The sequence below is a fragment of the Canis lupus genome, chromosome 5 (genome assembly GCF_011100685.1).
Source record: "Canis lupus familiaris isolate Mischka breed German Shepherd chromosome 5, alternate assembly UU_Cfam_GSD_1.0, whole genome shotgun sequence".
Taxonomy (NCBI): domain Eukaryota; kingdom Metazoa; phylum Chordata; class Mammalia; order Carnivora; family Canidae; genus Canis; species Canis lupus.
The window spans coordinates 43507038-43530183 of record NC_049226.1 but is presented as its reverse complement, the minus strand read 5'-3'; the positions used below and the strand labels follow the sequence as shown (position 1 = coordinate 43530183).

Sequence of the window (23146 nt, the reverse complement as noted above, 5' to 3'; positions counted from 1 at the left end):
AATTACATTTTTTTGCATTTTTTTCATAAATACTCATTACTCTTAAAATTGGATAAAGTCAATAAATATGAAGTATTACCAATTTCTTTCCGAAGACTTGAAACAGTAGATCTAGAGACAGACCCTACTGAGCACTTTCTTTAAGCCCATGCCACTTTCATCCTCCACCATGTCTGGCACGTTCACTGACCATTAGTACTCCTGTCAGAGGGTATAGCAGAAGAGTAATAAAGGCAAAGTAAAGGACACACTCAAGGAGGGTGGGGTTTGGAAATTTTAGGGTAGTAACTTAATGATTTTGGAAATAGTTTATATCACAAGCCAATTTTTCCCAAATCCCCAGATCTAAAAGAGGGATAATAATCAATACATCTAACACAGTCCTTAGTACATGCAGTTTTGAAGGACGTAATACAATGCTCACTCTGGTTAAGGTATTTTACCACTACAGAGGTGGGGAAACAGATACAAATTAACTCAATTGGTACCTGATACTGGACAGTCTTGTTTCAGAGCATAACCTTTAGAATTTATATCAACCAAGGTCCTGACTCTAGGTGCCTATTAATTCCATAAAAATCTTTGATGCCTATTTTTACTAGGTAGCCAAAAAGTGCATTCCCATACTTCTAAAGTTCTAGATGATTATTGGTTCTTGAGAAATCTAACCTAAAACTCGTAAATCTAAATGATCAGAAAAAAATCGAGCACTCCTGAATTTACAAATTTATCTACCCAGCTAATCTAAATCTTCTCATAGAAGGCACAGGTAGGCCACAGAAAGGAAGTAACACTCCCAGTAAAGTCCATTATTTTAAGGAATTTAGTATTTAAGGCTGTAAGTGCATTATGCCTTTTAAATAGAAAATTAACCACAGCATCGGATTTTCTCTTTAATTAAAACAGCTATTACCCCAGCCAACTGACCTATTGAATTTTTCACACATGAAGGCTTTCTTGGGGCTGCATTTGACTTAATTTTGTTGTGTATGTGAACTGTTGAAACATAAATGTCCTTCCTCCATTCTGTGGTAATTGGTTCCACATTTAGCTAGTGGTCATTTATTTACAGCAGCAAAACCATTAAGTTGGTTCTCCCAGATTTCAATCACATCTCAAAGACCTACAAACTTATTCATGTGCTGTCATGAGTTCCCTTTATGTCAATTCATGCCTCTTTTTAGTTTCCAAAGTTATTAAGACACCCTGGACTTGCCCTAGGCAAAAGAATGTTATGGGAGATTCAAAATACCCTTCCTTGTCAGTGTCCGATATTTGACTACCTATAGGTCAATAGGACCCAAGAGAAATACTGTAGTAACTAATAAGAGTTTCTCAGAGAAAAAAACTGTTCTCAAAGGCCCTGAACTGTCTTTGAAAAGGCCTGAATATCACATAGCAGGATACTTTTACTAGTTCAAAAAACTGCAGGGATACCTGGGTGGCTCAGTGGTTGAGAGTCTGCCTTTGGCTCAGGTCATGATCCTGGGGTCCCGGGATCAGAGTCCCACACTGGGATCCCTGCAGCAAGCCTGCTTCTCCCTCTGTCTCTGCCTCTCATGAATAAATAAATAAAATCTTAAAAAAAAAAAAAAAAAACCTGCAAAAACATCCTTTCAAAATCAGATGAAAATCAGTAACATAAGACACTTGTTCTTTAGAAAAGAAAATCTCAATTCACCTGCTAAAATGACAATCATAGCAGACAATATGGCCTATGCTTAGGGCACATTTCTTGTGCCAGCTAAACCAAGAAACCTTAGGAACCCCCATTCCCAACCCTTCCCAAACAAAAATTCTAGAAGTGAAAATAGGGTGTCGCAAGATCTCATTTAGAAACAGAAATCCTACTTTATTCCATCACAGAGAGTAAAAGATCATTTGCCATCTTTCCACAACCCTGCAGAAAATACTTTTCCTAAAGTTTTTCTCCTAACACTTGTACTGTAACTTCATTATGATTAGGTTCCTTTGCATTCCTATATACTCCCTTTAGTTTATTCCCCCATGGTCTATGGCAGGGTAGATTTCAAAGCAGCTGCAAAGTTTTTAGAAAACACCTACTTTGACCTGCTTGCAATAGATCAAAATAACTTGCAAGGATAATTAAGTCATTTCTCCAGCTACAGATGCAATCTTCAAATCAATTCAATTTTCCTCTAAAAACCTGCAGTTATTTTTAAAGTCTAATAACTCTTAAGTAGCAAGACTGATGATCCTGAAAAAAAGGGGAACATCCACAGCCTCCTGTAACTGGGAGGTGCTTGTTACTTCAGTTCTTCAATCAATAATATATTGGCAATTTTCTCTTAATAAATCTTGCCCATTTTCTCCTGAAGAGAATGTCTTCTCAGATTATTTCACTTGGCATTACACAGCATCCAAAGCCCTTCTCTACTTCAGTCAACACGACTTCCAGAGTTCTACCCAAGATGTGTTGGGAGCAGGGGGGAAGAGGGTGACATGTCAGTCTAATTGTTAAAAACTTCAATTTACTGGATTTTCTTAATACAGTAACTAAATACCACTCAATCTTCAAGGGATACCATTATGAATAAAATATACCTGCTAGTTATGCTTATTTCCTTCCTAGTGACCAATAAACAGGTCCATTCTTCTCATTCACTCTTCAGCTCTTTAGACTCTAGCACTTAAATGAAATCTTGGTAACTATGTACATAAAATCATGCTGAAACAAAATTATCTGTAGTTTTTGGAAAACTTCTTCCTTTACTGGAACAAAGTGTGGAAGCTTCACTGGAAATTCAAGATTTCCAGGGAAAAGACAAACCATCTCTCTCTAAACAGAAAGGTACCTGTGTTTAGTTCAATTCACCAATCACCAAAGCCTAAAAAATGGAAGAGGAGGTACGGTACATGCGTGGGTGGCAAGAACTACCATCTTCTTTGATGTATTTAGTCATCAATTTCCACAACCACCTTTGGTAGTCTGAGCAGTTTGACAGTGTGGTTGCCAAACAAAGCAACATTTCCCTATGGAAATTACATTACACCCAACATGTGAAACAAGGAATTCAAGTTCCCAAAACATTTTGACATTATTCATCAGCTAATAAATTTTAGGCCCAAGGTTACAAAACTCTATGCAGTCAAATGTCAAAAGCCACATTCAGGTGGACCACCTCATACAGAAATCTTCATGATAGGTAGATAAACACCAGTGCCATTTCTTCAAATTAAGACAACTCTTTAATTCCTAAAATCTTTAAGAGAAATAATCAGCTACAACTGCAATTGAGATAATATAATCAATACTGCCCATTTTCCCCCATTCAATTTGAGTATCAAAATCCTGAATATTGACTAGCCCTTTACTCTCCTCTCCACATTTCCATACCAGTAACACTTTAAGAAATAAAAGCCCTATCAAGATCAGGTCAGAGGAACTCTCTCAACACCTGGTATCGGTTATCCAAAATAGGTTTTAAAAATCCATTAATTAATCAGAATTATCACATATTAGTTATCACCAGATATTTTTTGTGTCTTCCAAGCACAAAGCTTAGCATACACATAAGCACACTAGGAACTACTACATCCTACCCAAGCAGGCAGAAAAAGGGACATTGTTACTAGTGTAAAACATGTAAGTACTTACATAATTGACACCTCAAAAGTGTAATTTGGTAATTTCCTAACTTGTATGGTCATTTTTCATCCTTTCTTTCCCTCCATTTAAAATGAACAATTGACTCCTAATTATTTATGAGGTAAACAATGGCACAAAAATCTAAATTCTGCCCAAATGAATATTCTAAGCTGAGAAATGCAGTCAGGAAGCCAGTATTTCACACCCCAGCTCAACCTATGGAGTTTAATTAAAAGACATTTGTTTTCTCACCCATACAAAATGTTCACAACTCTCACCTCATGGGAAAAAAACAATTAGAACAGACTTTAGCACTGACAAAAACTAGTACTAAACATAAAACAGTAAACTAATTGTGGCATTAAGCTTACTCTTAGAGCAAATTTATACTTAAAGTTTTCAGAATATATTTAAGTTACAAGCTATGTAATCTTTTAAAAAATAACAAGACCATCTTTGAGGCTACCAGATTTCATGCCCTTATTCTGAATGTAGAAGAGGTAACTTGCTTTAACATACTTCTAACTTCACAACTTCTCATAGGGTAGGAGGATTTAATTTGTACCTAGAACTAAATTTTCATTTAAAAGAACTTTTATGTTGACCTGGGAATGATAGCTTAGATCAGGAGTCAGCAAATATTTTCTGTAAAGGGACAGATTAGTTTTAAGCTTTGTGGGCTACATGCATCTTTGTATAGTAATAGTTTTTAACCCTTTTAAAATGCAAAAGTATTCTTAGCTCATCAACTGTTCAAGAGCAGGCCATAAGCTGAAGTTTGGGGATCTAGAACTTAAACACTCATTTCCAGTGTTCCCTTCCTGAGGCCAGAATCTCCATACCTTTATTTTTATACTCTAATCATTTTCTGAAATTAAGCTTTTCCTCCTTTGTTACAATTTTTCTTTCCTTATATTGATTTCATGAATTCCTCTCACCCTGAAACAGGCTCACTTCAATCAGTCCTCATACCTCTATTTATCTAACCTAAAAATCAAGTAGGATTTTCAAGGTGAAGAGAACACCTCTCCAAGGTAACCTAGGCTGAGCAAAAAGAAACCACCCAAATTCCTAAAAGCTGTCACTTAATATAATCTTAATGATACAGCTTTGACAACTTTGCAAATCAGGTTGATAAATTAGTACACTATAATTACTAGGTCTGAAAATTTGGTAAGAGATCATTTTACAGCTTGTTACTAGATACCCTGTAAAGTGTACTAGTAATCATTCTGGGCTTTCTCCAATTAATTTGGAGATGTGGCTTCTGTTTAGACTCGCTAAACACAGGTTAATTTCAGAATTACGGATGTATGGGTTGGAAGCTAAGTATTAATTTACTTTCTTTAGGAAGTATAATTTACATGTACCTGAGAAACCTAGAATTTGCATACCAGTTACTTCAAAGTTGGGAAAGATGGACATTAATATACCTGACTTAATCTTACCTTGAAGTCACAATCATTCAGGTTCCAGAAGCTTCACACTTCTGTTTTAACCTTTTAACAGCTGTTGGTTCCTTCCACATGTTAGTGCTCTTAGAGATAGGTTTTAAATAAGCAATACATTATAGACTTTGTATGCAACTACCTAATGGCACAATTTTTCAGTGCAATGACCTCTAGCAACAATTAGAAAAATAATAAAATCAGAGTACTTAATATGCCCCCTCCAAACCCATACCCAGAAATAAGCCCCAAATATATTTACAACCATGGAGATGATGTGTCATGCTTCCAGTTTAAAATACAGTAAAATAACTAGATATATAATACCTACGGCACATTTAAAAATCTTTCCTGATTCCACACAGGTCTCCAAAGACAACTAAATGAGAAACTAGATCCCAATCATTTCAATGCAAGCTGAAAATGTCTTAATGAATATGAACTCTGGCATTATTCCTATGTAAAAGCATCAAAGATAAGTGTTCACTAAAACATTATATCAGCTACCATTATTTAGAGATGTGTATTAAGGGATTTTAGTATTATATTATTTTAAAAAAGAGTGGCATTCAGTATGATTAACCTTAACACTTACGTGAATTACTAAGAAATGCCAATTGCCATGTCAGTCCTTGAAATTCATTTTACAAGTTAAAAATTCAACTTTCTAATTGTAGTAGGTATCATCCCTTCCAAATGTGATCTGATGGCCTGGTTTAACAAAAACCCCACACAGACAAACGCTAAATATAAGGGGCGGGGGGGGGGGGATGAAATATGATTACCTTGGAGTGCACACACAGGTCAGAAAACATGTGACGATATATGGGTTCCTATTTGATTGTTTTCATGATTTTTAAGAAGTGAGCATGAAAATAAAATCTTTATTTTCAGTTATTACCCACCAAATAAGAGAAAGTTAGGTTCACAGTTTTAGCTCTTGACACAAAGTGAACTAGGAGGCAAATTTACATCCATCAGAAACAACTAATGGACCAACTTTTTAAAGTTGAGGCTATCTTGAAAGCTTGCAACATACCAGATATTGCTGTATTCTCTAGTGACAGAATGCCAGCAATGGCTGACACTAAGTAGAACTTGTGAAGTGTTTTTAATAGGTGTTTTCTATATGTTGCTAAAAATCAAGAGGCTTATAAACGCGTTACATGTCCAGAAACAAGTTAAGATACTTGCAAGTCTAACCACAATGATTTAGGAGTGTATGTTGCAATCTCAAGAGGGGTCAATAGTCCATATGGACTAAATTAATACTTGCCTCTGGGTAGCAGGTATGTTTGTAAATATAAAATTATATTAGACATTAGCACCAGTGCAGAACATGCTCAGCATAAGATCCAAAACACCAGCACAAAAGTTTATCCATCATTAAAAACCAATTACCTCCTTCCTAAGATGTCCAACCAGCAGGTAACTAGATTAATAAATCTAATCCAAATGAATTAACTCTTGTACTGTACAATTTCTTTTAGGAGTATATGGGAGAATGAATCAGCTAAATAGCAGACATTTTATGATTTAAGATCTTCAATATTTTAAAACTGGACATTACCATACACAGGTAGAAAATACTGAGTGACAAAAGATCTTTAAAACTGTACATGAAAATTCCTTTCCTGTTTACTAATAAATGTGGCATAAGAGTAAAAAAAAAGATCCTAAAAAATCTGTTGATAATTCTCTCCATGTATGCTTTAGTAAGTGGTGATGCTCCCATTTAAGGAATCCATTAATCTAATTTTCTAATGGAGGAAGAGGTCAAAGATACTTATCACTTTCTGTGGAACAGTCTTCTATCAACTTAAAACCAAAATTAAAAGCAATATAGGAAATTCAGAAACAGTAAAATTTTTGGTATATTTCATGGATGGTGCTGCTGTTCCAACCGTATAAAGTAAAGCTGTCTGCTTTCCAAATTCTAAAAATTAACATACTCCCCCATCTTACCATACAAACCAGTGCCCTTTGGTTTCTTTAGAAAAAGGAAAGGTTTAAGGGTTATTGATTATGGAAGAACAATTTTGATTTGGGACCTTCCACACACACAAATCATACTGAGTGGCCAGACACTTATTTTACACAAGTTTAAATATTATGCAGTAGCCAAATCAACTTGTTCCACCCACCCTTTGGAGGAAAAAAAATCCCAACACCCATAAAACTACTTCACTTGATAGGATGTGTATCAACAATAAGTAGCTTAAATTTTCAACAATAAGGTGTCTAGTCTGGTTTTTAAAATGGGAAAGTCACACATTTTAAAAGTAAATATAGTTGAAATTGTGAGTCAATTATAAATTTGAATCTAATGAACCATGCAAGAGCAAGGGTTAATAAACCAATGTGCTTTGAATTTGTTCAAGTACTGATATTTCTGTATATAAAGATTTAGCATATATAACAGCTATCATGAGAAGTGAAAAAAAGATTTTCCCCAGAAATGAAAATATTAAAACTAAGTTAAAATACATATAGTATTAGTATTCCACACAGCATAAAATTTGACAAATCAAAGTTTACATGACCCAGCTGACCATGTGTGAAAATGCAAAGCAGGTATTAAAACTGATATTATGTCCAATATTTAAAACCAGTTTGTAATTGGGAGAACATCTAAATCCTTAATTAAAAAACACAAATGAAGTGAAAGCTTTAAACTGGTACACACTGTTCACACCTATATTTCAAGTTTGGAAATGCATATTTGCAAGCAGCAATACAAAAGTATTCATGAAGAATGCATAATCTCTGAAAATTATGAAAACATCCCTGCTACCAATACATTTCTAAATACAAAACTAACTACCATATTGTTACTTCTGTGTAGCGAGAGAAGTTCATTTTCAAAACAGATAAAATTCAGTCTTTAGGTGTGAATGGTATGAATGACAGTCTTTTTTTTTTTTTTTTTTTTTTAAATTCTTAAGTCGTTTGGGATCCTTAAGCATGCAAAACCTCAGATGGGATGGGTCCACAAAGGAACCAGGGTTGTCTTATGGCATCCAGTTAAGCCAGAGCTGGGAATGCCTCAGGGTCATCTACATCAGGAGCAGAAGCACTTGACTGAAAAAGAAACAAATCAAAATTAACAATTCTCAAATCTTGGATTACTAGTGTCTACATTTAGGCATATAACTCTAAAAAATCTTGACATTAAGTACTATGTAAAAATGTGTCAAAGCTTTATTGTTAGGGATCAGGACCATAAATATTTGCAATGAGTCTTGTCCTGAATGTCTATCAAAACCTAGGACGGGATGCCTGGGTGGCTCAGCGGTGTAGAGCCTGCTTTCGGCCCAGGGCATGATCCTGGAGTCCCGGGATGGAGTCCCACCTTGGGCTCCCTACATGGAGCCTGCTTCTTCCTCTGCCTAGGTCTCTGCCTCTCTCGAATAAATAAGTAAAATCTTTAAAAAAAAAGGGGGGGGGGGGAACCCCCTGGATGGCTCAGCAGTTTAGCACTGCCTTTGGCTTAGGGCATGGTCCTGGAGTCCCAGGATCAAGTCCCATGGCAGGCTCCCTGCATGGAGCCTGCTTCTCCCTCTGCCTGTGTCTCTGCCTCTATCTCTCTCATGAATAAATAAATAAAATCTTAAAAAAATAAAAAATAGGAAAATTCTTTAATAACATCGTGGGTTTAATTTTCTAATAAATCACACAGGTAGATTCACATGACGGATGTATGTGGATTCTTTTTTAGTATTTTATTCTCCTCACTTGCTAAATAAGAATGGCATCAATTTGAAAGCAGCATAAGAAACCTATTATATATAATGATTCATTCATCAATGTTAGGAAGGGACCCAACTGCTATTTACAATCAAAGAACAAGTAACAACAAAAATGTATTAAAAGATCCATACACACAACACAGACCCTTTAAAAAGCCTAATGTTCAGATGAAGAAAAAGAAATCACTCCATTATTACCGGTGACCATTCTATGATATTAAGCTACCACTATAATACACTGACAGATTCAATCAGGTCCCCAATTTGCATATCATGGGTTGAGAATTCAGGAGGACGTCACTGGTTTCCTAGCCAGACAGAGACCATGAATTAACCTAACGCAAAGGTTACTGCTAATACTTTAATTTCAGTCATTAACAGCATATACTTTGGCATCAAATGATCAGAGTAAAAATTTATCAATCACTAGGTCTTCTATAAAAATATTTAAGAACCTGTCATATACACTGTATGAGGCATTAAATTATAAAGGGAGGACAAAAATGAATCCCAGCTCTCAACACTGCAGTCTAGTTTTTTCTAGATTATTGAAAAAGTGTCAATAATCATCCGGTTAGTGTCACACAATTATGCACACAAATGCTACACTGATACTCAAAAATGTAGCCAAGAGTCAAGGCAAAGGAGATAGTTGGCATTTCAAGTAGACTTTAGCTAAAGCTCAAGTTAACTTGGTTCCCTGTACCTAAATTTCCTCTTCTGTAAAATGGGGATATCAATATAGTAACAAGAATGAAATGCCATAGTACATAAAATACCTAGCACACCACCATGACCAGCACCAAATACTCAAAAAAGTGAAAATTTAACTTTACTAGCAAGCACTCTTCAGTCAATTTAAGTGCTTTTAAGCAAAAATACAGCCTAAAATGTAATTTCTTGAAGGTATATCTAACTACTTCTTCCTTCTAATCCTAGCCCCAAAAGGACCCAGGGCACTGATTTACCAAAAGAGGTCCTCAAATTACTTTAAAAAGAATTCTTAAAATTACCTTGTCAGTTCTGCTGCCACGGTTTGGACGTCCACCACGCCCACGGCCACCTCGTCCTCCCCTGCCACCACGTCCTGGGCGGCCAAGGTCTCCAAAATTGATCTCCAGCTGAGACGTTATATCATTTGCTGGCTTCCGGAAATGATGGTCCATAACCGAATCTTCAGCATGAGCCTAAAAATTTAAGAGTAGGTCATGGGGTGATTAACAGGAAAGCAACACTGCAAATTTCTAATTATTGAGCTTTCTCTTAAAAAGACCAAGAATCGGGATTTCCTGGGTGGCTCAGCGGTTTAGTGTCTGCCTTTGGCCCAGGGAGTGATCCTGGGGTCCTGGGATCGAGTCCCACATCAGGCTCCCTGCAAAGAGCTTGCTTCTCCCTCTGCCTGTGTCTCTGCCTCTCTCTGGGTCTCTCATGGATAAATAAAAGCTTAAAAAAAAAAAAAAAGAGGGATCCCTGGGTGGCGCAGCGGTTTAGCGCCTGCCTTTGGCCCAGAGCGTGATCCTGGAGACCCGGGATCGAATCCCACGTTAGGCTCCCGGTGCATGGAGCCTGCTTCTCCCTCTGCCTGTGTCTCTGCCTCTCCTTCTGCCTGTGTCTCTGCCTCTCTCTCTCTGTGTGACTATCATAAATAAATAAAAATTAAAAAAAAAAAAACATTAAAAAAAAAAAAACCAAAAATCCAATCTGTACTTCGTGAACAAATACAACAAATGATAATTTAAAAATATCAATACCACTAAGGTAATATGTAAACTTGGAGATCAGCTGTGATCTTAAAGGAAGAGTTCCTTTCACTTTTAACTTTATAAACTACATGTGATATTGGCAAGTCTTGATCAGAGGTATGTAATCACAACCACTCAAGTCTCTAGGGCCCATTTGAAACCTACCAAATCATAATCTTTAGTGAAGTTTGGGTAAGTACATTTTAAATATGTCCTTCAGATTAGATTCCAATGTGAACCCCTGATGAAGACTTTTGGATAGATTGCACGGGAGGTCTGTATCAGGGATTAATACTAAATCACTTTGTGAGTTTTAAAGAAAATTCTGGGTCTGCACTCTTCTAAGTCTGACTTGGGAAAATTGCAGAATTACAGACTCAAAAGTGAAATCAGGGAACCTTGAAAAGCTATAAGCACAAATAAATCCAAGCCTTAAATACAGCCAGGTAACCTTAATGTCAACATATTTGTGAAATCCAGGTCCTCCTTTGTATTTATATATAAGGTATACCACCCACTCTGTAAAAAAAACAAAACAAAAGCCGGACAATTTTACACTGCTTAATTCCTAATTTTTTCCTGTATGTTTGGAATGAATAAATTTTCACCTTCTAGTTCCAAACCTTTCTTATAGTACTTTGGAGTGTGTTTTAGTTTTTCTAAATGCAGGTACAATCCTTTTCTGAAGGAATAATGAACATTTTGTTCTTTTTAAATCCTGTAACACCACAACTGTTAATAACTTACCACTCACTCTAAGTACCAATGAATTTTATATCTGCGTCTTCGCCCCTTTGTCTAATATCCAAATTAATTGTCATTCCTTAGTGCTAAGCCAATCTAAAGGCAGTAGACGGTTCTTCTTAAAATATCAACTTTAGGGCAGCCTGGGTGGCTCAGCAGTTTAGCACCGCATTCAGCTCAGGGCCTGATCCTGGAGACCCGGGATTGAGTCCCACATCGGGCTTCCTGCATGGGGCCTGCTTCTCCCTTTGCCTGTGTCTCTGCCTCGCCCTGTGTCTCATGAATAAATAAGCTCTTTATATATATATATATATACACACACACACACACACACACACACACACATATAAAGTCAATTTAAATTAATGTTTAAATGTAAATCCAGAAAACCTGCAAAGTCAATTATACATACTAATTGTTTGCTATTGCAAAACAGTATTATCAATTCATTAATTAGAAGCATTTAAGTTTCTAGGAAACAGAAGCAAAAAAGCCTAATTGATATACTACTGAAACACCTCAAAGGTTTTATTACAATAATATAGAGGAAGTTTAAATGTTGGTGAACATCCCTTTAAGACAGCTAGTAGGATAAATCTGCAAAGTTTTTTTTCTAGAGCAGTGAATGATAATCAGGAAATAAGAGCTTTGGCTTCAGCTCTGTCAATTAATACCCTAATTCAGTTATTCATAATCAATTTCACATTTTAATTTTAAAACTTTCTAATTATATATAACGGTTATTTCTGAGAAGCTCAATGTAAAAATATGATACCTAACCTGATGTCTACAAAATGCATGAAGAGACTTCAGAGTAATTAATGAATCAAGAAAAATGTATCAGTATTTTGTGTATGTGTCTTGTTTTGGAGAAGACCTCAAAAAAGTTACAAATTATGCCAAAGGTACCTTAAGTAAATCTTTTCCATATTAACCTAAGCAGTTTAATCATTTCTACAAATTAACAATCTCCCCAAGATGAATTTTCATTGTTTCTTTAATCAAGAATACTTTAACCCAGATACACAACTCTATCTGCAAGAATTATAAAAAAAATTTTTTTAAATAAGCAAAAGCATTCAAATGAAGCAAAACGTCTTTTCCGACACGACTTCGCACTTTACAACATATCCCTGTTTATATTATTTTATGGAGTCAATGTTGTTAAAAAATAATTTCTAAACCATAAGTGTCTCAACCTTTATTTTACAATGTTCCAAGTTTGTTTCACAGCTATTTGTTTAGAAAATGAAGACGCAATATCTCATTGAATCTTTTAATTACACTGCCTTAGTAACATTTCAATTTAACTTTATGATTAGCATCTCCTACTTGCATAAGCCTTAAATGATGTAGCAGTGGGACTTTCCTCTAATAACGTGCTCCAGGGATTGTTACCCAATCAAAAACCACGAACATACCTTTCTCAAGTATTTTCATTAGTAAATTACTTTGCTGGTTCTTATTAAGACATCAGTCCTCAATAAGTACAGCATCATTTATTAAAGAGTCTTGATCATTATAAATGACAGGCAGAGAGTTTGAAAAACTGAAAACTGAATACTGATGAAGCTACGGTCTTAGGTTAAACCATAAGAAAATGCAAACCTTTCAACAATTCAGTTAGGCAAGATTTTTAAAAATATTATCACAACTTTGAAAAGACCTACCTTATTTCTAAAACACTAGTAACTGTATGATAAACACCTGATTGCTTTCTAGAAAAAAACAACAAAACCACCACATTAAATACATTATTGACTGAAGGACTACCTTTCTTGAAATATATGGTAATGCAGTTTATTTCCTTTTTGAGCATCTTATCTACCCCAAATGATCCTATGTAAAGTTTTTATTCTTTATAAACAGATTAGCTATGTTTTGAAAAAGTATAAATACCATTCAATAAACATCTGCACATTTTCAGACATCACAAAATTTAATTTTTTACCTCTTCACTCTTTGATTTATGAAGAACAAATCCCTTCTTCCACTGCCCATCAGCACCTTCATTTGGTTTTCGGATATTAAATTCTACTTTTGCCCGATCCTTATTTTGAATAGCTTTCCACTCATCCAAAGTCATTTCTTTTGGACCCTCTTCCTTTACTTCTTCAACTTCGTTCTCCCTGCGAAAAAACATGTTTTATAGCGGTAATGGGCTGATAAAATCTTAACTTATGATCAAAAGGAAGAAGTTAATCTTGGCTTGATAATCTTTAAAAGATTATCCAAGAACAAGAGGATACCAGTCTTGTCACCCAATGGTTAACACATAACTTGGTGGAGGCTAGAAATTCAGTGCTTGTTGAATTGTGAAAGCATGGATTACTGAGGAATATACAATTCAACTTCATAAACTATGAAATGATCAACTATCAGTAATAAACAATCTTTGTCTTTATCCAAAATATACATTTCTTAAAATCACACTACTTTAAAACTGTATCCTTATGTGATAACAGATGACCTAACTTCTCCTAAAACACATGTAACAAAAATAAAGGCAATCATCTAGGACACTTGTGAACAACCAAAATCCGTATTTTAGAGTATGAAAGAACTGTTCCTCTAGCTTTTATCAACATTTAACAGCAAACAATTTTAAAAGCCAGGTCCCCACAAATCCAAAATCCTATGTTCTCCAAACTTTCAACCAACCTGTATATGGACAGGAGAGGCTGTGGTTTCACTGGTTTTGGAACCTTCCACAAAACACAGCAGTTTCAGTACTGAATACTAAATTAGTTATTTCCAAATACAAGTCCCAGGATATAACTATTATACACTATCCTTTTCCCTATTTATAAAAACAAAGCATGGGCCTAGGAATTCATTATTTTAGTCTAATCTCAACTTGCAATTGTCACCAAACAAGTTGTTTGCTATTTTGGGAGCTCTGATTCCTTCCAAAGATAGCAGGTGATTCAGTTAGCCTTAGAGCTCAAATATCTGCCTTCCACTCTACTCTTCACCATTTGACAAATTCTATCTTAAAACTTCCTATACCAAGTTTACATTTTACTAATGATATCTTGGGACTCCTGGGTGGCTCAGAGGTTTAGCATCTGCATTTGGCCCAGGGCATGATCCCGGGGTTCCAGGATCAAGTCCCGCATTGGGTTCCCCACAGGGAGCCTGCTTCTCCCTCTGCCTGTGTCTCTGTGTGTGTGTGTGTGTGGGTGTGTGTCTCTCATGAATAAATAAATAAAATCTTAAAAAAAAAAAGATCTTGGCTATCAACATCAAGTCCAACTCTGTCACTTTACAAATGAGAAAACTAAAGATCAAGAAAAGGTCCTACTTACTCCCAAGTCATGACACAGCCAAGAATAGAACTTGGCATACCTTTACCACATCATGAAACCACAACACCTACCTTCAGAGGTTGTAAGGATCAAATGAAATAAAACAGAAGTCCTGGAAACTATATATAAGGGAGTTAATCAAAGTCATTCTGTGCTTCTTAAATCTATGTGCTCACATGCAAGATGCAACTCTATATTTGCATTCTCCCCTACCCTGGAGTAAGACTAGAGACTGCTCTAATATCACCTTGGTCTTTAGCTTAAAAACCCCTATTTCATTCCTGAAATGAATGAAGGATTTGTTTGTAATACACTGTCAATATATATCATTTCTTCTGATAAACAGTTATAATCTTTGCAAATCACTCTTAAGGCCATTAAACATGGGCTTTGTTAAAGGAACAGTTGTGTTGGGCATTGTTAAGTACTTATATTAAGGTTCATTTCAGTCACCTATCACAATTTCATTACCACTAAAAATTATGATTTCATACTGTTTTATATAAATGAATTTATATTACCCCAAGTTCAACATATACTTAATACCATATATTTTTATCTACTCTAATAGTAAATCAACTACTATTCCTTCTTCAACAAACTAACTGAATGGAATATGGAATGGAATATGATACTATTACCAGTAATGGTTCACTGTAGGAGTAATTCTTGGAGAAAAAGCAAAGAATCCCCTAATTTAAATATCCTCCAGTTAAGAGTTACAGGCCCTCAATAACTGGTAATTCAATACTTTAAACCATAATACTGTAAGAAATGACTGGCATAGAATTTCTGCCTGGGTTGATGGAAACTAGAGGAAGGCATTAAATCACTTCTACCAGAATAACTTGTATCATTACAATTCTTCCACCCTTGAATAGAAACTTCAAAACCAAATCTTATACCTAAAAACTCAGAAAATGAAAAGGATTGAGAAAAGAAAAGCCAGTGAATCGATAACATATTCTGGCCTTTTGCTCTCCCCATACATTTTAAAACAAGCCAATAATGCTATGTTCCAAATTCTATGTTGATGGAAAGAAAAAAAATTCCAGAGAAATTTTAAAAAGGTCACATCTTCTGGATTAAACTGTCTCAGAATAGAATTTATATAAAGTTCAAAGGACTTTGAACTATGTGTTCTAAATACTGTAATTTCTCTGGACGCCTGGCTCGTTAAGGGGATGCCTGGGTGGCTCAGCGGTTCGTGTCTGTCTTTGGCTCAGGGTGTGATCCTGGGGTCCTGGGAAAGAGCACTGCATTGGGCTCCAGTGCTGCACTGCATTGGGCTCCCCTGCGGGGAGCCTGCATCTCCCTCTGCCTATGTCTCTGCCCCCCCCCCACTCTCTCACATAAATACATACATACATACATAAATACATAAATAAATAAAACCTTAAAATAAATAAATACTATAATTTCTCTTATGTCAACCATTTGGTCACATTTTTAGAAATCCCTAACTTCAGCTTCTAGTTCCCACTTATTCAGAGTCTGGACAGCCATGGTCACCAGGATTATTCATTACAACTTCTCAACCAAGTAAAGTATATAGCTAAATAAAATGCAGGACAACTTATTCTTACTCCCAATTCTCAGGTTAAATAGTTAATTTTTGTTCTTATGGCAAACAGGTATCACACTTAAATATGTATTCCTTATCTTTTCAGAGATAACAATGGTATTTTCAAATAGAAATAACCATTCTATTTTTCAAACCGTTATATAGCCCAATAAATTGAATATGTAAAGCACTCCTCTAAATAGATACTATTTGAGGAATAGGGGTACAAGTCTCCTGTTAAAAGACAGCAAATAATAGCATTAAATCTATGTTATTTTCTTGGTAAAAACCCAAACTACTTCCAGTGCTATGGAGTAAAACCATACATAAAACCACTACCCATAAAACCACTTACTTATTTTCAGTGTCTGCAACTGGATGTTCTTCACCTTCAGGTGTTTCCTCAGTCACATTTGATTGATCCAAGTCACTGCAATTATAAGATATTTGTTTCTGAATGTATTTTGGGGACTCTCTAAGGAAAAAAGAGAGAGAAAAGCAGCTAGGTCCATTTACATGTAGCTTAAGGATTCTTTTTACATATTTAAAATCCTCACATTCCCTAAGACCCTTTTCTTACTAAACTTACTTCCCAGTAGACCTCTAAGAAAAAATAATTTAAAAATACATTCTGATCCAAACTATAGTTCAAGTATTTGATTTAGAAAGTAGCAGGACAGAGTAGCTTCCTCTAAAACAAAACTTCCCCAGCCTATCAAATTCTTCTAATGACCATAGGGCCAATTGCTACAATAGGAACTACTAAAAGCACACAGAGAATCAGAATACCCAAATAACTTAAATTGTAAGGTTTCAGGAAAAGCTATATAGCCATATGAAAAGAAAAATTCATGTGTATCATAATGTAGAAAAACTTGTCATATGATATATTGTACTCAAACATATCCAACAAGATATTATAAGGAAGTAGCTCTGAGATGAGAGCATTTGTTCTTGTCCCGGGGACAAGTAAAATATAAGAGTTATGGTTAAACTCTAATAAAGCATAGAATCAATCTTATTTAAGTTATTTATTCAGAAAAATCAGAATACCAACGTTAATTCGTCTTTGACAGTTCCCCAGTTGTGAGATCCGCTACCTCCACGTTTGTCCTCATGCTTCAGGCCACTGTAATGTGAAAAAGAACTAACAAAACTGAGTTAACATAATACTCTTTAATTCTAGAAACTCAAATTTTGTTTTATTAAAGAAGTAAATTCCAATGTAAAAACAATAAAAACCAATATAAGACTTACGATCTATCACTTCCACTATGCCTATCAAATTCACGTTTGCCACGAGAATCAAATCCATCTCCTCGGCCCATTCCACGTCCGCGGCCTCCTCGACCTCTTCCAAGACCACCACGGCCTCGAATAGGCCGGTCAATAATTGGTCTATAACAAATAAAAAATATATTTTTTTTATTTGGAAGGAAGGGTGGGGGGGAGAGCAAATGCATCCAAAGGCTCAAATGTAAAAACATATTTACTGGCTAATAATTAATAGTTAAACACATGTTTTAGAAAATTTAAAACAGGGGAGCCTGGGCGGTTCAGTCGGTTGAGCATCTGCCTTCAGCTCATGATCCCTTCAGCTCATGATCCCATGTCCTGGGATGGAACCCTGTGTTGGGTGGGCTCCCTGCTCAGCAGGAATCTGCTTCTCCTTCTCCCTGTGCCTCTCCCCTTGCTCATCTCTCTCAAAAAAGTAAAACTTAAAAGAAAAAGAAAACTCAAAACAATCTACTTCTAAACACATAAAAGAAATCAGGACCAGGAAGCTCCCCCCAAACAAGAACATTTTTGCTTTCTCTGAAACTTCACTACTAGTGCCCATAACTTTCCCATGATTATTCATGTTATAATCCAGTAAAACCACTACACCTCACTAATACACTTCAAAATTAAAATAAACACAACTAACATGCATAATATGAGTAATGTTTTGCTGTAAATAGATCCCCAACAGGAAGGGCTCTCCTGCTAGCATCTGGGGATGACAAGGAAAAGAAATTGTCCATTCATTCAACTGAAGTGTTTCATTACAAGAAATCCAAGACTGAACACAAAAAATCGATACTAAAACGTTCTTAGTAGAACAATGCATCCACTCAGATTATTTCTCTGAAAAACTGATAAATGTAACCAGCCACACTGCTACCTTGCTAATCATGCCCAATTTATAGCTTTGCGTTAAGGTATGACTCTATAAACTGACAAAACATGAAGAGATTAAAAAGATCTTGCCTATCAACTGAAAATTCTCCTCCTTCACCCTTTTCTTCAAGTGGCTTTTCAAATCGTCGTTCACGAGGTGGTCGCCTTTCTGGTCTCCTATCAATTATTTTCCCTTCACTCTGCAGCTGTTGATCAGGTCTTCTTCCAACACGTCTTATTCCTGAAATGATAAATAACCTGCATAAGCAAATTATTTTTGCAAAACAAAAAAACTAGGCAGACTACTAAAAGATGAAAAAACAAAAGCCATTCTTTTAATCCAGTAACGAGCACTTGCTGCTGAAAAAGGCAAAAACTGGGCATCTCTATAAAATATAACAAAGTACCTAAGAAATTCCTATTAAAGACAACAAACTTGTTTCAGACTTGTTTAGTTTGCCAAATCATGCCTCCCCTACCTGTAACTGACTTGAAAGTCATCAGGGTAGCCACTATTCCCCATCACAAGATGCCAGTGTCTTAATTTAAAATTCTGACTTTTAAGGAATTTTAGGTATATGATACATTTTGGCTTTAAAGATATTAAAAAAGATTAACACCACTGGCCATTCATTAGTAATACCCAAGGAAATCAACATACTCATCAGATAAGGACTCTCAGAAAAAGTGAAGGCCACACTATTTACAGGATTTGAAGGAAATAAACTACAGTAAAAAGTGCTAATTCTATGAAATTACAAAACTGAAAGGAAAACAAATAGCACTGAAGGTTAGATCTCCATAGTTTCAAATAACTAATGAACCAGAAACAAGTATTGTTTTCCTCTATTAGTTTTTATATATGTATTCACATGTTTCTACCCATATTCATACACACGCACTAAATAAAACATAATGCTATGCAACCACTAGAAAATAGTTCAGTTGTTTATTAGAGAGCTCTCTCTTTTTTTGCCCTAACAGGTAGGTTTCAAAAGAATCTTTAAAAGCCACACACACATATACACACACACGGACCCCCTTTAAAAACAGTATTTAAGCAATAGAAACTTGTGGCACTAAGTGATAGCTGATGCGTTTACTGATTTCCCCCTGTATCATTTTTTCCTGTTGGTATCTGAGGCCCACAAAGGCAACCAACATGCATTATCGTTGGCCTGAAGTAAATAAGTTCATGACTGTAAAATTTCAGGTATGTTCTAACTCCCAAACCATAATTTCTTACACAGTCAAAAAGCAGCTGAGGAATTGATTTTATAGCAAGATCTTAAGTTGACTCACTCTGATTCCTTCAAAGAAAGTAACCCATCATCAGTATATATCCCATCATACAGTTGCTTGTAACTAAAGTCAAATGGTAAATATCAAACTGTTAAATGAAATTTTAAGGTCCATTCCACATAAACTCTCAGGATAAACCATAAATATTAGATCTTAAGGCATCTTAAACAAATGTTGTCATAGGTATAGTGTATTGGGGTGGAGCTATGGAACCAGTCCTTACAATGATATCCAAGCCAAACACACCCAAATGAACAATGGCTTCCTTCCTCACCCAATTTCACTATTATGCTTACAGAACCTAAAAAATTTACTAAATAATTTCACCCTATGACTGACATTTAAAAATTCAAGCTTCTCTTAACCTACTTGTATGTACTTGCAAACTCACTGGATTTTCAGTCGATTCCAGGCTTCGGAAAAAAAAAAAAAAAAATTTAAAAACGCCTTGGTCTACATTTTTAGCGATGACATTCTGTGGTGTCAGTTCTCAAATTCTTCAAATGGACAAAAGACAAGTGACAAAACTCCTATCATGTTAGATACTGTATCTAAGGTATGTCTAGCATTTGCCAGGACCTATATTCAAAGGCAAAGATCACATAATCAGGTAGCAATTTTTCCCACTGCACGAAGTGGACTTTTTACAAGTCTATCCTTCTCCAATGCCCCTGAACATCAACTGACAGGTAGTAGGGTCTGAAAAAAAATCTTTTTCATTCAACATTTCCCTTTTATTTTTAAGACTATGTTTTATGCAATTTAAGAGCAAGACTGCTATGTATTGCTGATCTAAGGAAGACGTTGATAGCTAATATGGAAGTTTTCCCAAGGAAAGAGTACTAAATGGTGAACTCCATTCTGGTTATAAACTCATATAATAATTCTCCACCTCTGTAATTTAAAATACTAGGTCCCAGGTTAAGCGCTTACCTCCTCCAAGATGGGCTTTATGATCAAAACAACTGAGGGGTTTAAACCAGGTTTCATGCTTTAAACATTCAAAATGGGTGAAACACATCTACCTGGTACACTTAAGATTTAAACATTAGGCTCAACGTTTTCAGGCACTTTTTTGGATTAATGAGATCAAGGAGGTAAACTTGAGCAAAAATAATAATTAACACAGGCCTGTGTCCCTTAACGCAGAAATTAAATAATTATTTAGCTGTGCTACAGGTTGCTTTAAAACTTAAGATGACTGAATAGATATTTGGTCTAAACGAAGTATACCCAGCTTTCCAACACTCCAAATTCTGCTTCTCCCCAACCTGTAATTTTGATACAAGAATTATTTTGTTTTATTCATCATAGGTTCTTCATTCCAAGCATCACAGGAGTTCTGTATTAAAAAAAAAAAAAAAAAAAAAAACCTTGAGCCAAAACCTAACACAATTGGTGATTCTGAAAATTAGTTGTATGCTACAAAATTCAAAACTAATGAGAAACAACTTCTTTCAGGAGCACGTGGCAGTAAAAGGTAATTTCAACTTTTAACATAAAAAGGCAACTTTTAAAGTTCCGGAGCTGATCGGGTACACGTTTTATCCTCCAACTGTTTTTGCTTTATTGTCCACACAGAAGGCAAACCAGCAATAAGAGAATGCAGAAATCAACCTCAAGACAACCCTGTGAAGTTTACAGTGACCTCTGGAAACAACTATTACCCGCCAATGAATCCCGACCATGCTTCACGCACACGTGGAGAAAAAAGCTACAGATTCAAAAGCGCTCTGCTGGGGCTAACGTTGTGACAGCCTCTGCACTCAATTCACCACGAGGCCCCGGCCGGGCCACCACACGAAATATTGAGTGAGGGGGTGGGATGGGGTGTCGGGGAGAGAGGACGAGCTCAGGATTTCCTGCAATAACCAGTCTTCGTTCAGAATTCCCGCCTCTGCTTACCACAGTGTAAGCACATTTGTCTTCTCAAAAGCTTAATTCGCTCCAGCAAGTTAGTTGTTCTTACGAGTTGAAGGGAGGAGAGGGGACTACACGGCACATGGGGCACCTGAAGCCGTAGCTCACTCCACGGAACCCAGAAGTAGGTCAGGTGCACTCGGACCCCCGGCGTCTCGCTGGGGGGTACTCCGCGCCCTCGTGGGACAAGATGGCAGGAGAGGAGCCAAGCGCACCTCAAAGCAGCACGCCGAGGGCGAGCTCCGAGTGGGAAGGGGCCGTGGACCCCACGCCTGCCCGTAACTGCAAATGCTTCAGTCAGTGGCCAGCTCGCCCAGACCTCAGACCTCGGTCGCCGCGCCTGCCCGCCAAGGAATCCGGCGGGAAGGCAACAGCCTCCCAGGACAGCAGCGCGCTCGAGCAGCAGCAGCTTATCTCCGGGGCACGCTCCTCCGCTCAGAAACTGAGGCGGGAAGGGGGTGACTCCAGGAGCCTCGCAGGTGGCTTCAACTTGGGGCTACCACGCTCCCGGCACCTTCGCGGGACCTGGCTTTTGTAGCGCGAGGAGAAACGGGAGGCAATCGGCGGCCAAGCCTCCCGCGGGCCCTCGGAACTCCGAAAGCAAGTGGTAGCCGCAAGTCCCCCTCGCTCCTTCCCTCCATCCCGGTCTCCCCCACCTTCCACCACAGCTTTACCTTCTTTCTTAAGCGCCACGGGCGGCTGCGTCTCCTCTTTCTTGTCAACCACGCCAACGCTGGGGGGCAGCGGGTTCTTGCGGTCTTTCTGGGACTCTTTACGCAGCTGTTTGCCTGCCGCGCTGGAGTTGGTCTGGGCTGCGGCCTGAGCTGCGCTCTTGGCCCCAGGGCCCCCAACGCCGCCCCCGCCGGCTTCTTTTTTCTTGTTCTCTGCTGCCTTCAACACCTCAAAGGGGTCCGATTCGTCGTCAAATAACTGGTCGAATCGGTTGGTGACCACGCAGCCGAAGCCTTCCTGTAAGTGCCCAGGCATGATGGTGGCTCGGCGGCGCGTTCCTCCACGGATTGCAGCGGGCCGCGCCGAGCCAAGAGCGCCTGCTTCAGCTCTTCCCACAAGATGGCCGGGCCGAGAGAGGGGGGCCGGCTTCTCTTCCGGCGCCAGGCACACATCCGGGAGCGGCCAGCGCCGCACGGCACTATGGGGTATGTAGGCCAGAGTCGCTTCTCCTGAGGCGGCCCCCGGCGCCAAGACTACAATTCCCAGGATGCGTGGCGTGACAATTCTTCGCGCGCGCCTAAGAGGCGGGACCTCACGGAGGGAGTGGAGCGTGCTAGCAGAGGGAGTGGAAGCGCGGTGGTGGGCGGAGTCCTGCCACCTGCTCCAGCCACCCTTAAACTCTCTGGGTCTTGAGCTACACCGAAAACAGGAAAACGTGACGGCGTTTTTCGCTCGCGAAAGTTCTCTGTCTCTGGTTTTACTCACCCCGTCTCCAGTCCAGGACTAACTTTCCTCACCTCCGGGGGTGGGTCAAGGTGACTCCAGATTTTACAAACTTCTAGTGCTAGGGTGTTGCTGAGGTACCCCGCGGGCCTCGCGGAGGCAGGTCCCGATCCGTTCCAAGTCCCTAGCTGCCCAGGTGCTGGA

The 23146-nt window shown here is 37.7% G+C and overlaps 1 protein-coding gene across 5 annotated transcripts; it reads right to left on the bottom strand.

Annotated features, from left to right (window-relative positions):
* Nucleotides 1-5922: 5922 nt before the first annotated feature.
* Nucleotides 5923-22656, bottom strand: SERBP1 (SERPINE1 mRNA binding protein 1). 5 transcript variants are annotated; one of them, XM_038537154.1, is made up of 8 exons: nt 22222-22656; nt 18416-18566; nt 17423-17563; nt 17223-17312; nt 16521-16640; nt 13245-13422; nt 9821-9994; nt 5923-8139 (listed from the first exon to the last, which is right to left on the bottom strand). In XM_038537154.1, the coding sequence occupies exons 1-8, from the start codon at nt 22532-22534 to the stop codon at nt 8083-8085; spliced, it is 1224 nt and encodes a 407-aa protein (XP_038393082.1). In that variant the 5' UTR covers nt 22535-22656; the 3' UTR covers nt 5923-8082. The 5 variants fall into 5 exon arrangements, with proteins under 5 accessions (XP_038393082.1, XP_038393083.1, XP_038393084.1 ...); XM_038537155.1 differs by having other exon boundaries at nt 17223-17294; XM_038537156.1 differs by having other exon boundaries at nt 16521-16595; nt 22222-22655.
* Nucleotides 22657-23146: the final 490 nt, after the last annotated feature.

What these genes read in the sequence shown, in the direction of transcription:
- SERBP1 (XM_038537154.1), bottom strand. Translation starts at nt 22,534, where the DNA reads ATGCCTGGGCACTTACAGGAAGGCTTCGGCTGCGTGGTCACCAACCGA. An exon ending in GGAGAATTTTCAGTTGATAG is followed by an intron (nt 17,564 to 18,415) that starts GCAAGATCTTTT and finishes TATTTGTTATAG; the next exon opens with ACCAATTATTGACCGGCCTA. An exon ending in CATAGTGGAAGTGATAGATC is followed by an intron (nt 17,313 to 17,422) that starts GTAAGTCTTATA and finishes CAGTTTTGTTAG; the next exon opens with TTCTTTTTCACATTACAGTG.